General features: G+C 63.7%; 2 protein-coding genes across 3 annotated transcripts in view; both read right to left on the reverse strand.

Annotated features, from left to right (window-relative positions):
• Window positions 1–762, reverse strand: part of CNPY2 (canopy FGF signaling regulator 2) — a 3,423-nt gene extending 2,661 nt beyond the window's left edge. The window contains exons 1-2 of the mRNA XM_017836689.1: window positions 717–762; window positions 94–217 (exon numbers count right to left, since the gene is read on the reverse strand). Coding sequence (XP_017692178.1) covers window positions 94–193 — 100 coding nt within the window. The 5' untranslated portion in view covers window positions 194–217; window positions 717–762. The remainder of the gene's footprint in view (window positions 1–93; window positions 218–716) is intronic.
• A 646-nt stretch (window positions 763–1,408) lies between these two features.
• Window positions 1,409–11,449, reverse strand: PAN2 (PAN2 poly(A) specific ribonuclease subunit). 2 transcript variants are annotated; one of them, XM_017836688.1, is made up of 24 exons: window positions 11,275–11,449; window positions 11,028–11,148; window positions 10,873–10,950; window positions 10,493–10,760; window positions 9,450–9,792; window positions 9,042–9,138; window positions 8,403–8,522; window positions 8,133–8,252; window positions 7,933–8,061; window positions 7,611–7,810; window positions 7,040–7,179; window positions 6,659–6,765; window positions 6,163–6,261; window positions 5,660–5,736; window positions 4,868–5,009; window positions 4,492–4,629; window positions 3,798–3,857; window positions 3,627–3,717; window positions 3,392–3,549; window positions 2,748–2,891; window positions 2,236–2,415; window positions 2,032–2,125; window positions 1,731–1,928; window positions 1,409–1,662 (listed from the first exon to the last, which is right to left on the reverse strand). In XM_017836688.1, exons 1-24 carry the CDS (start codon window positions 11,307–11,309, stop codon window positions 1,628–1,630), a joined length of 3,174 nt encoding a protein of 1,057 aa, XP_017692177.1. In that variant the 5' UTR covers window positions 11,310–11,449; the 3' UTR covers window positions 1,409–1,627. The 2 variants fall into 2 exon arrangements, with proteins under 2 accessions (XP_017692177.1, XP_017692175.1); XM_017836686.1 differs by having other exon boundaries at window positions 7,040–7,182.
• Between the last annotated feature and the right edge of the window lie 166 nt (window positions 11,450–11,615).

An 11,615-nucleotide genomic window follows, 5' to 3' on the forward strand; every position in this document is an offset into this window, starting at 1 on the left:
CAGTGGTCCCCCCGGCCCTGACTCCCATCACCTCCTGTCCCCCTGGTCCCCCCTTGTCCCTCCCTGACCCTCAGTCTCCCCTTGTCCCCCCACCTCCGCAGTGCAGGTCCTGGCTCCGGCGGGCTCCGGCCGCGGGCACCAGCGATGCCAAGGCCACGGTCAGGCAGAGCACGGCCGGGATCCGGCCCCTCATCCTCGCGGATCCGCTGCGGGCGACCTGCAGGCAGGTGCAGCCCGTGGCACCGGCGTCCCCACACCGTGTCCCCTCGGGACCCCCAGCCCCCGCAGAGCCCCGGGCACCGCAGGGCTTCATTCCCCTCCCTGAGCCCTCCAAACCCCGTCCTCTGCAGGGTCTTCCTGTGCCCCTGGACAGCAAATAGACCCCTTCCCTATAGGGCTGAGCCCAGAGCCTCTATAGAACCCCCCCTCCTATAGGGCTGAGCCCAGAACCCCCGTAGAACCCCCTCTCCTATAAGGCTGTGCCCAGAGCCCCTACAGAGGCCTCTCCCCTCTGGGCCAAGCCCAGACCCCCCTACAGAACCCGCTCCCCTATAGAACAGAGCCCAGAGCCCGCACAGGGCCGAGTTCCACGGAGCCCCCTCCCCTCCGGGATCACCCCCACAGCTCCCTACGGAGCCTCTTCGCCCCCGGGGCCGAGCCCAACGCCGGGTCGAGCCCCCCGTCCCGACCCCCGGGACCGCCCGAGCCCCCCGTACCCGCCGCTCTCCCGTCCCGCTCCGTCCCCCCGCCCCGATCGGCTGCCCCGGGGCTGCCCGCGGCGCAGCCCGTCCCGGCACTGCCCCCCGCCCGCCCCGCCGCGGGGCACGGCCGCTCGGGGCGGGCGGCGGCCGAGCCGGACTGTGCTCGGAGCCGGTCGGAGCGGGCGGGGCGGCGGCTCGGTTGGCGGCGGGGCCGTCCCGCGCGCAGGCAGCGCCGCGGGCAGCCCGGGCCGGCTCCGAGGCCCCACCGTTGCCAGGGCCCGGCCGCGTGGCGCTCGGCCCCGAGGGGGCGGGGCTCGCGCTGACCCCGCCCATGGGGCCGCCCCGGTCACGCCCCCAGCCCCCGTGCCGGCGGAGCCCCGTCCGTCCCGCCGTGACCCCGGGGCCGGGGCGAGCCCCGGCCGTCCTGCCCTACCCCCAGTCTGAGCCCCGGTGTGTCCTGCCGTGTCCCCGGTGCCAGCCCGGGCTCCTCTGAGTCCTGTCGCTGGTCCCGGTCGTTTCTGCCCTGCCCCGGTCCCGGTCCGGTTCCTCTGTGCCCTGTCCCAGCCCCAACCCCGGCACCACCGTGTCCTCGGTCCTGGTCTGAGCCCGAGTCCTTCCTGCCGCGCCCCGGTGCCAGCCCCGGCTCCCCCGCCCCGTGTGGCCGGTGCCGATCCCCGGAGCCAAGGAGGACTCATGGCGCGGGTGTCCGAGGTGCTTTATGAGGGCGCCCGGGCCGGCGGGCGAGGGAGGGGGGGGCGGGCAGGGATTCCCAGTACCGGCAGGGAAAGGGAGTCCCGGGGCTCCGGGCCCCGGGGGAGGCCCGGGGGGGTCGGGCAGGGTCGGGGACAGCCCCGACCCCGCTGCTGGTTCCAGTTCCACACGTATTTCTCCACCTGCCCCGAGGCTGCTCCTCGCAGGGGCTCCGGTCACAGGGCGAGCACGGAGGGGAACACGGCCCCATCTGCGGGGACAGAGGGGGTCAGGGGGCGCGGGGAGGGGGCGCAGGGAGGGGGAATGGGGGGGCCTTACGCTTGGGGCTGCTCTGGCTGTCGGGCTCGGGCACCTTCCAGTCCAGCTTTCGGCCCTTCTCGTAGAGCCCCTTGAGCACCTTCCGGAACTCCTCGGGCTCCGAGCCCTGCGGGCTCAGCTCCAGGTACTTGCGGTAGAGCCGCAGCGCCGTCTGCGCGTCCTCGATGCTGTCGTGGGTTTCTCCCTGGATCTTCAGGTCTGGGGGGAGACCCCTCGGTCAGGGAGAGGCCTGGTGGGGACCCCCGGGGGGGTTTATGCCCCTGCTCCCGCCCCTCCCGGATCCAGGAGTTTGGCCACTGACCCAGGAAGTACCAGGCGAGGAAGCGCAGGGAGATCATCCTCTTCCTGGGGATGTGGAACAGGTACACGGTGTCGATCACCTGGTCCTTGGGCACCTGGAGAGCAGAGAGGGTCCTGCTGCCAGGGCAGGGGGGCTGCCGCGGAGGGGAGGGTTTGCACAGCTCCTGCCCACACCCAGGGGAGGGAAGGGGCTCAGTGCTGTCACCATCAGGTTGATGACACGGAAGTCCTTCTGCAGCCCGTGGCCCACAAACTTGACGCCCACGTCGATGAGGAAACGCAGCTTCAGGTAAGTGGATTTGAGGGTGGTCAAGTGCTTGGAGGAGATCTTGGCATCCAGGTCTCCCGGCTTGATCCCGGAGTACTGGGTCAGGTAATCCACCACCTGCAGAGACCAGGGCCCGTGGAGGTGGGCTGGGAGGGCTGAGGGGCTCAACCCCCTCCCCAGTTCACCTGCCAGCAGCCTGGGCAGGGGGCTATCACTGCAGGTGCCCCTCCATGGAGAGGGACAACAGAGCACACAGGTGTCCAGGTGAGGTCACCACGGGGGACACAGGTGTCCATGGGGAGCACCCAGGTGTCCATGGGGAGCACCCAGGTGTCTGTCACCACGGAGAGCACAGGTGTCCAGCTGAGGTGACCTGTCACCAGTACAGTGGGTGCCTGTCCTCCCTGGGGGTCTGGGGAGCTGTGTGAGGCCAGGAGGGTGCCCCGTACCTGCTCCTGGGTGGAGATGTAGTCATCAATGAAGGGGACCCCTTCGTTGGGGCCCTGCCCACGCACGCAGGTGATCCGGGCCACCGACATCTGGCTGGGCTTGATGGTGGATTTGGTGCCATCGCTGCGCAGCTCGGCCTCCTCCTGAGACAGGGGACAGGGGAGGTGGTGACCCACCGTCCCCAACCCCAGAATCACAGAATATCTGGAATGGGAAGGGACCCACAAGGATCATCGAGCCCAACGGCTGGCCCTGCACAGGCCCATCCCCAACAGTCACCCCCTGTGCCCCAGAGGATCATCCAAACACTCCTGGAGCTCTGGCAGCCTTGGGGCTGTGCCCGCCGCTCTGGGGAGCCTGGTCAGTGCCCAACCACCCTCTGGGGGAAGAACCTTTTCCTGATACCCAACCTAAACCTCCCCTGACACAACTTCAGGCCGTTCCCATGGGTCCTGTCACTGGTGACCACAGAGAAGAGATCAGTGCCTGCCCTTCTGCAGCCCCTCACAGGGAAGCTGCAGACCCTGATGAGCCTCCCCTCGCTGAACAGACCAAGCACCCCCTCAGCCGCTCCTCCTACAGCCCCTGAGGGGCTGCCCTTGTGCCCCAGCCCCCCCCAGCCCCCGCCCCAGGGACCCCCGACCTCGTTCAGCGTGACGAACTCCGCGTCCAGCCCCACCAGGTCTCCCGCCTGGGGCATCTCGCTCAGCATGAGGGGGATGAAGGTGGCGTGGCACTTGCGCTGCTTGCGAGCCAGCGAGGCCTCTGCCAGCAGCACGCTGGCCTCGATGGGGTTCTTGACTGCAGGGAAAGGGGAAGGAGCTCGGTGGGGAGCCGGCGGCGCCGGCCCCGCAGCCACCCCCACCGCAGCCACTCACTGACGAGGTTGTACTTGGCGTTGAGGTTCCTCCGGGCGTAGTAGAGGATGGCCGGCACCTTCCAGCTCATGTCGAACTGCACGGCCTCGCACTGCAGGGGAGGGGACAGTGCGGGGCAGCCCCGGGGCCTCCACGGGGTCCCCAAAGATGTGGTGTCACCTCAGAACTCACCTTGTCCACGGGCTCGATGAGGAAGTCGTTGAAGAGGTACCACTGCTGGTGTGTGACTCCCTGTGGGGAGAGGCACAGCACGGCCATAAGGGCCCCCCCAGCCAAGTGCAGTGACTCCTCTGCCCAGTTACCAGGGAAAGAGGGGTGTGACAATGCCATGTGGGAACCCCCGCCCTTCCTGGGACACCGTGGGGAAATCCCTGCTGCCCTGGGTGGTGACAGTGTACATGAAGTGTTCGGGCTGGACAGGCTCTGGGCTCTGCCCAGCTCCTGACCAAAACTCCAGGGAGATGCAAGAGATAAGAGACAGGGATGGAGCCTTGACACACTCTGGGAACTCCTGGCTTGGGCATCTCCACCAGACAACAGGACTGCCCAGACCAGCCCTGTCCTTGGGAAGGGAGATGACGTCCCTGCCCTTACCTGGAAGTACAAGGAAAGCTGGCACCGTGCCCGTGGCCAGGAGGAACCAGCCTGAGTGTGTGTGGGAAGAGGGTTTCTTCAGCCCTTCCCTCCCCGTGAGGGGCCCAAGCAGCTCTTTGCTGTTCAGGGCTGCCTGGCACGTTCAGCCAAACACTCAACACTTGACTAAGAGACCCCAGAATGGGGCCGATGCCCTGGGCAGCAGGACCCCTCGGGATGGCTCTGGGGAGCCGGCAGGTGACACAGTCGTGGGGGTCCCGCAGGGTCTCACCTCCTTCCGCTGGTGGTAGGTCTCTCCCACTTTGATGTGCCCCACCAGGCTGCCCCCCGTGCGGGAATCCAGGATGTGGACGACGGTGGCCATGAGATCGTAGATGTACACGGACTCGGGGTCATCTGTCGGGCTCAGCTGCGGGAGGAACCGGCCCGGGGAAGTGACTGAGTCCCCTCCAACCCAAACCCCAGCACTTGGATGCGCTGTCACCACCAGCCCCGAGGTTTTCTGGCTCCCCCGAGGTGTCTCCAAGAGATCCTCGTCCTCTCTCGGCCACACGGGCTCGGCAGAAAGCGGTTCTGAGGCAGCTCTGCTGCCACAGCCCCGTGAGAACACGACCACGGAGCCCCACAAGGAGCTTGTCAGCCTTTACCTCATCGGTCTCGCTCCAGTTGCTCACGTCAAGCTCTTTGCTCTTGGTCAGCCTCATCTTGATGGCGTGAGGGATCCAGATGTTCTTCAGTTCCTCCACGGAAGCGTACGAGTGCCCCATGTCGGGGTTCCCCAGATCCTTCCTGCACAGAGAATCATGGAAAGCTGAGGCAGAGGGAGACATAAGATGTCATCCCGGCCAACTTCTTCAGGGCAGGATCCCCACCCACCACTCCCCAGCTTATTCCTAAACCTCCTGGGGGAGCTGCCTGGAGCTGGACCGTGGCAGAGGTGCTCAGCCAATGTCAGCCACCAAAGGGCAACATGGGTTTGGGGCTTTTGTCATTTAGAAAAGGGGAACGAGGACGGGGGGCTCAAAAAGGGATCACCAGGTGGGTCACAAAGGTGTCTGAAGGGGATGTGGTGCAGCCTCAGAGCAGAACAGAGACTGTTCCAGTTCAGAGCCCCCAAGGAGCTACAGACAGGCAGGTTATCGAATTATCATTATTAAATGAGAAATGGCCCAGAGAACCACCCAGGAGGTGTCACTGCTCAGAGCCACCACCCCAGGAATAGAATCACAGAATCTCTGAGGTTGGAAAAGACCTCCAAGACGATCGGGTCCAACCTGTGCCTGATCCCCACCTCGTGACCCAGCCCAGAGCACTGAGTGCCACGTCCAGTCCTCCCTTGGACACCTCCAGGGATGGGGACTCCACTGCCTCCCTGGGCAGCCCCTTTCAGTGCCTGATGACCCTTTCCATGCAGAAATTCCTCCTGAACAGTCACCTACCACTCTCCAAGAGAGATCTCCTTTCCCTTGGTGATGTCAAAGCCTCCCCTCTTCATCATGGCTTTCTGAAAGGAATACTGGCAACGAAACACAGGCAAGTGTCAGCAGGTGGTGACAGGCCAGCCCTGGGAACACGTGGGTGACAGCCAGGCCAGGAGCAGGGAAAAGACAGGGATGTTAAAGTCGGTGACAGGGAAAGTGACAGTGAGGGAAACCCAACGTCCCACGTGCTCCAGGGAGCTGGCAGGTCCCGGGGGACTGGGGGAATGGCAGTGACTCCTGCAGTCACACCAGCTCTGTCACGACAGGAGATCTCGTCTTTTCCGACTCCAAACGCACGGATCATGCTACAGGCATGACCAAACACCGCCACATCCTCTGGGAACACAGCTCAGGTGGAGGGAGAGAGCCAGAGACAGCGAGACCAGAGTGAAAACCTCCGCAGGGCCGGGCACCGCAACCCCCGTGAGCCGGGAGAACAAGGCCCCAAGTGTCTCCCCCACCTCAGCCTGTGTCTTCCAGAAATCTGCCTCCTTGGAGCTGTTCACCTCACAGTTAATGACCAGGACGTCCGGCAGGCAGCGGATGTTCCGGGTCTGCACCTGTGGAGGGAGCAGGAGATGGAAGTGGGGCAGCACTGGGAGCCTGGAGAGGCTCAGGTTGGGTTTGGAACACTCAGCCCTTCCCCGCAGCGCTGCCTCCCCTCCCTGGCTGCATTCCTGGTAGCTGGGGGTACTCCCAGGACAACTGAGGCAGGGAGCAGCCTGCTCCATCAGCTCCCAGGGGGTTTCTCTCTGCCCCCTACCCCGGGAGGATTCAGTCCTGTGAGATGAATTCACACAGCCCAGGAAATACCCCACGGCACATCGGCTGCCGGCCGGGCCAGGAACCGAATCTCTGGCATCCACTCAGGAGGTTCCCCAGTGACTAACGGAGAAACTGCCCCCCTCATGCCCATCTCCTGCAGCCCCTCATGCCCGTGCCCCCTCCTGGGCTCACCGTGGGCTGGTACTTCTCGCAGTTCTCACACCAGGCCTGTGTGTTCTGCTCCAAGCAGATGCTTCGCTTTAAAATTTGGGCAAACTCATAATCCTTGGCTGGTTTTTCTGAAGGGAGAAAGGATAATAACGTCACCTTCCAACACACAAAACCTTCGCCGACTTAGCTCAGCCAAACCTCTGGGGTTTTCCTCACAACCACCAGCCAGAAGGTCAACCCCCAAATCTGTCTTTCTGTAGCCAAAAGCTCGGCTGGTTGGAAACCCAGCCCTAGACCTGGGGCTGCCACAGCCTGGCAGCTCCTCACTGCAGGTGTGTTTCACCTGGAAAAGTCAGGGATAACAAAGCCCACCCTGTCCCCAGGGCCTGGCCCCGCTGTTACCGGTGCTCTCGGGGTAGGAGAGGGTGAAGAGCAGCGTGGAGGACACTCGGACCGTCTCCTTCCCGCAGCGGCACATGCTGCAGTTCTCCATCTCACAGCTGAAGAGCTGCCCGATGACAGAGTCCCCTGAGGACCCAAAGCTGCTGGAAAAACAGAGCACTGGGGTCAGCAGGATCCCAGAGATCCCTATGGGGGCCCGCACCTCGAGCTGCACAGGGCCAGCTCCCAAATTCCAGCAGCTCTTGGGGAACTGGCCATTGGGTTTCCAGAGCTAGTGTCCTCTGAGCAGTCCCAGCCCCTCCAAGCCCCTCTGGAAGCTCAAGCTGGTGTCCTCTGTGAAGCCTCAACCCTCCAACCAGGTTTGGCTTAGGACAAAGGCTCAGCACGGGATTCACACGCTGCCATAGCGTAGCCTGCAGCTTTGTGTATTCCCATGGACCACTTGGGGCATTCCCATGGACCCCTCAGGGCAGGCATGAGTGGCAAGAAACCTTCCCAAGGGATGGGTGTGGTCTCTGGGAGCCAGCCCTGCTCCGTCACTCCCCGTCCTGTCCCCGTGCCAGGGCCTCACCTGGTGCCAGCCCCCCGGTACGCCTGCGGCCCCTCCTGCTCCTGGGTTTCCTGGTGCAGCTGAGTGAGGATGAAACGGTTCCAGCTCTGAATCAGCCGCCCCAGGTTCACCTTCCCCGTGGCTTCATCCGAGTCAGCCAGGATGAGCCCCAGCGCTGAAGCCTCCGGGATCGTGCGGAAAGCCCGCAGGAAGTTGCTTCCCTGGGGATGGGGCAAGAGTGTCAAGTGACAGGAGTTTCCACAGTGCCTGACACCGGCACCACCCGGCTCCTGTTCCCCTGCAATCCCTGTGACCCTCCCAGGCAGCCCAGCCCACGACAGACCTGGCAGGGATCTCCTCGGGATAGGTCCAGCATATGGAAGAGCAAGCCCAGCTCACAGCCCAGGCAGAATTCCTTCTGGCACAGGTGGTTCTGGACCAGGCAGCGGACGGGCTCCAGGAAATACAGCACCTGGCAGAGACCGAGCAGTCAGGGGGGTCCCAGGGCCGTGGTGGTCCGGGCAGGGCTGGGGAAGCTCCCACCTGGATCATACAGTTGCAGTAGGCATTGGGAATGTGGGGCTCCAGCCCTGCAAACAGGGTCTTGTTGTAATGCTTGAAGTCAAAGTCCTCCAGCCCCAGCTTGGAGTATTTGATGGTGACCTGAGTGGAGATGTGACGTGTTAAACAAGCACCTTCCCACGCCGTGGGACCCCCATGGGACAGCTGCTGCACCCAGGGGTGTCCTTGGCCATGGCCAGCCCAGCCTTGGGACCCCCAGCCAGCCCCAGAGCAGCCCCCCGAGGCCACCACCTTCCTGTACTTCTTGGCCACCCTGTAGAGATGTGGCTCCTCCTCCCGCCCGATCGGGGACTCGGGGACTTGGCTGAAGTTGTCAAACTCGTTGTCCGTCTCCTTTAACCGATAAGGAATCTGAGGAGGGGAGAGAAGGGATGAGCAGCTGAACCCTGAGGTGGAGAGAAGCCCCACGTACTGACACAAGCAACTCCTGGGCTTTCCTGCCTCCCTGAATGAGCAAAGGGATACACCAGAACGGAGTGGGGCCCTCCCTGGACCTGCACGAGGCCTCCACACCTTCCTTCTCACAGGGATTTGTCACTGTGGGAAACTACAGAGGCACCGTGGGCAGTGTTTTCCCAAGGGTGAGGGACATGCCATGAACCTCCCAACTGGACAGCTCAAGCCTTCCCTGCCACAGAGCCAGGGAGGGATGGAACTGGGAAAACTGCCAGGCTGGCTCTGCTCAAGAGAAGCTGACATCTCCAAACTATACACCTGCAACATCCCACGGGAATTCCGCCTCTCATCCCTGTCCCTGAAACCTCGGAGATCGCTCAGCACGCAGCAAGCTCCGCCCTCCTCCAACCTGCAGAGCTCCAGCGCTGGAAACACCACCCCACACCCTCAAAACCCCCTGCTGAGAGCGGGTACCTGGTTGCGGAGCTTGGTCCTGGGGTTTGGGGCGTAGCCGATGAATCCCACTTTCTTCATGGTTCGCAGAATCTCGGGATCTACTGGGGGGGCTCGCCTGCAAACAGTACCCCCTGAGTCAGAGCAGCATCTCTTACCCACCCAGAGGCCTCCTGGGTGTGCTCAGGGACCCACCCTAAGGGTGGTCCCGAGTGCTCCCCCTCCTCAGTCCTTCCCCAGGTTCATTTTCCAACCCAACAAACCCCCTGGGTTATGCCAGGGCAGGGCGGCAGCGCTGAGCACAGGCGGGTCAGGGACAGGCACTGCCCCTCGGCCATTCCTGTCCACTGCCAGGAACTCATCTGGCACTTCCCAGGGCAGGTGAGGAGGAAGGAGAGGTTGTCTTTCCCGGGAGGGGCTGGGAATTACCGCGGTGCCGGGGCGGAGTTGGCGGCGGGCCAGTCGGAGAGCAGCGCGTCGCTGGTCAGCGGCACCGGGATGAGCGAGAGCGGCACCAGGTCCTGGTTCCAGTCCAGGTGTGGCAGCGTGTCCACCATGCAGGGCAGGGCGAAGTCGGTCTCCCGGGAGTAGGCGTTGAAGGTGACCTCCGGGGAGTCGGCCCAGAGGTGGACGCAGCCCTCGGAGTCGCCGAAGGCCAGCGCCTGTTTGCTGGCAGACACGTCGAAGGTCATGATGAGGGGCCCCACCGTGTTCACGTGGAAGATGTCGGCGGGGTTGGCCAGCCCGGTGGGCTCGCAGAACTGGCACTGGCCTGTGGGAGAGCAAGTGCAAGGACAACGTGGCACCGGGACACGGTGACCCAGGACACGGTGACCCACATGTCCCTTGCCACTGGACACGGGTCAGCAGCGCTTGGCCAGCCATCCTTAGATCATGGAATATCTGTGGGACATCCACGGAAGGGACCCACAAAGATCAAAATTCAGCTCCTGGCCCTGCACAGGAAAATCCCAAAAGTCCTCCCAGTCCCCAAATCCAAACATCTGAGAGCATTGTCCAAACACTCCCTGATCTCTAAAATTATGGAATATCCTGAGTTGGAAGGGACTCACAAGGATCCTCCAGCCCAACTCCTGGCCCTGCACAGGACAGCCCAACAATCCCACCATGTGCGGAGAGCATTGTCCAAATGCTCCTGGAGCTCTGGCAGCCTTGGGGCCGTGACCACTGCCCTGAGGAGCCTGTTCAGTGCCCAACCACCCTCTGGGGGAAGAACCTTTGACTGAGATCCAACCTAAACCTCCCTGACACAGCTCCAGCAGTTCCCTCAGCTCCCATCGCTGGTCACAGAGAGCAGAGATCAGAGCTGCCCCTCCTGAGGAAGTTGTACACAGCAACGAGGTCTCCCCTCAGTCTCCTCTGCTCCAGGCTGAATCCCCTGGGATTTGACCCTGAGCTTGGGGATGCCGGGACCACCACCCCAGTACCCCCAGGGCCACAGCTTCACACACCTGTCTGGGAGATGATGGCCAGGCGGGACGTGTAGGTGGGGATGAAGCGCAGGAAGAAGGGGTCGATGTGGACCTGCAGGGGGGTGGTCGCCCGCATCATGCGCAGGTCGTAGACCTTGAGGAAGCGGTCGCAGGCCAGCCCGTTCATCCGGCTGGAAAAGCCACAGGTCACCAGGAGGTTCCCGTGGACGTCGAAGTCGGACAAGCTCCCGGAGTAGGCGTCGAACTCGTGCTCCACCACGAACGTGCGCAGGTCGCGCAGGGACACCTGGGGGGACGGTGCTGGGTGCCAGGCGCCCGCTCCGGAGCCCCCGGAGCTCTGGGAGGAGATGGATCCCAACTCCAGGGCACCCCGGCAGGTCAGACAGGGCTGGCATTACCTTTCCCGAGGTGTGCCCGCAGAAGAAGAAACGGTTCGATTGCCTCATGATGGTGATGCCAGGGACCTCCACGGTGTACTGGGAGGGAAGCGGGATGAGCGGGGATGAACCAGGCAAAGCGAAGCTCCAGGGAGCAGCCCCCGGCCCAGACGTACCTTCTGCGTCTCCTGGACGGTGTTGAGGTCGATCTCGAGGACGTGGTTCTGCAGCCCGGCCACGAGCAGGGTGCTGCTGTCCGTCAGCAGGAGGCTGTGCATGTCCTCGGACTCATCCATGCTGTGGGAGAGGACGGGACACCCTCACGCTCCTGCCTGGCCCCAGGAGGCAGCAGGGAAGGGGTGGCAGGGAGGCAGAGGGGCCAGGACCACCCCACAGCACAGGGGCAGCAGGGGGAGGACTCACAGGTAGTCAAAAATGATGAGGCCGCCCCGCGACATGTACTTCAGGTTGGTTTTGGTGAGGAAGAGGACGCCGTTCTCCAGGCTCTGGATCTGGCGGATGTCATCGCTGCTGTTCACTTGGAAGGAAGAGTATCGCTCCAGCGTGGGGCCGAAGAAGGAGGTGGCATGGCCCTAAACACAGAGGGGCAGGGACATCACAACCCACCCCACGTCCCAGGGATGTGACACAGGTGAAGGTCGCTTTGTCCTGCGCCAGCTCCCAGGAGGAGGCAGCGACCGGCAGCCTCACAGCTCAGCTGGACTACGGGGGGATGTCCTGGCCCCCCCTGGGTGCTCCAGACT

This window comes from Lepidothrix coronata, unplaced genomic scaffold, assembly GCF_001604755.1.
Source record: "Lepidothrix coronata isolate B3197 unplaced genomic scaffold, Lepidothrix_coronata-1.0 Scaffold281, whole genome shotgun sequence".
NCBI lineage: Eukaryota > Metazoa > Chordata > Aves > Passeriformes > Pipridae > Lepidothrix > Lepidothrix coronata.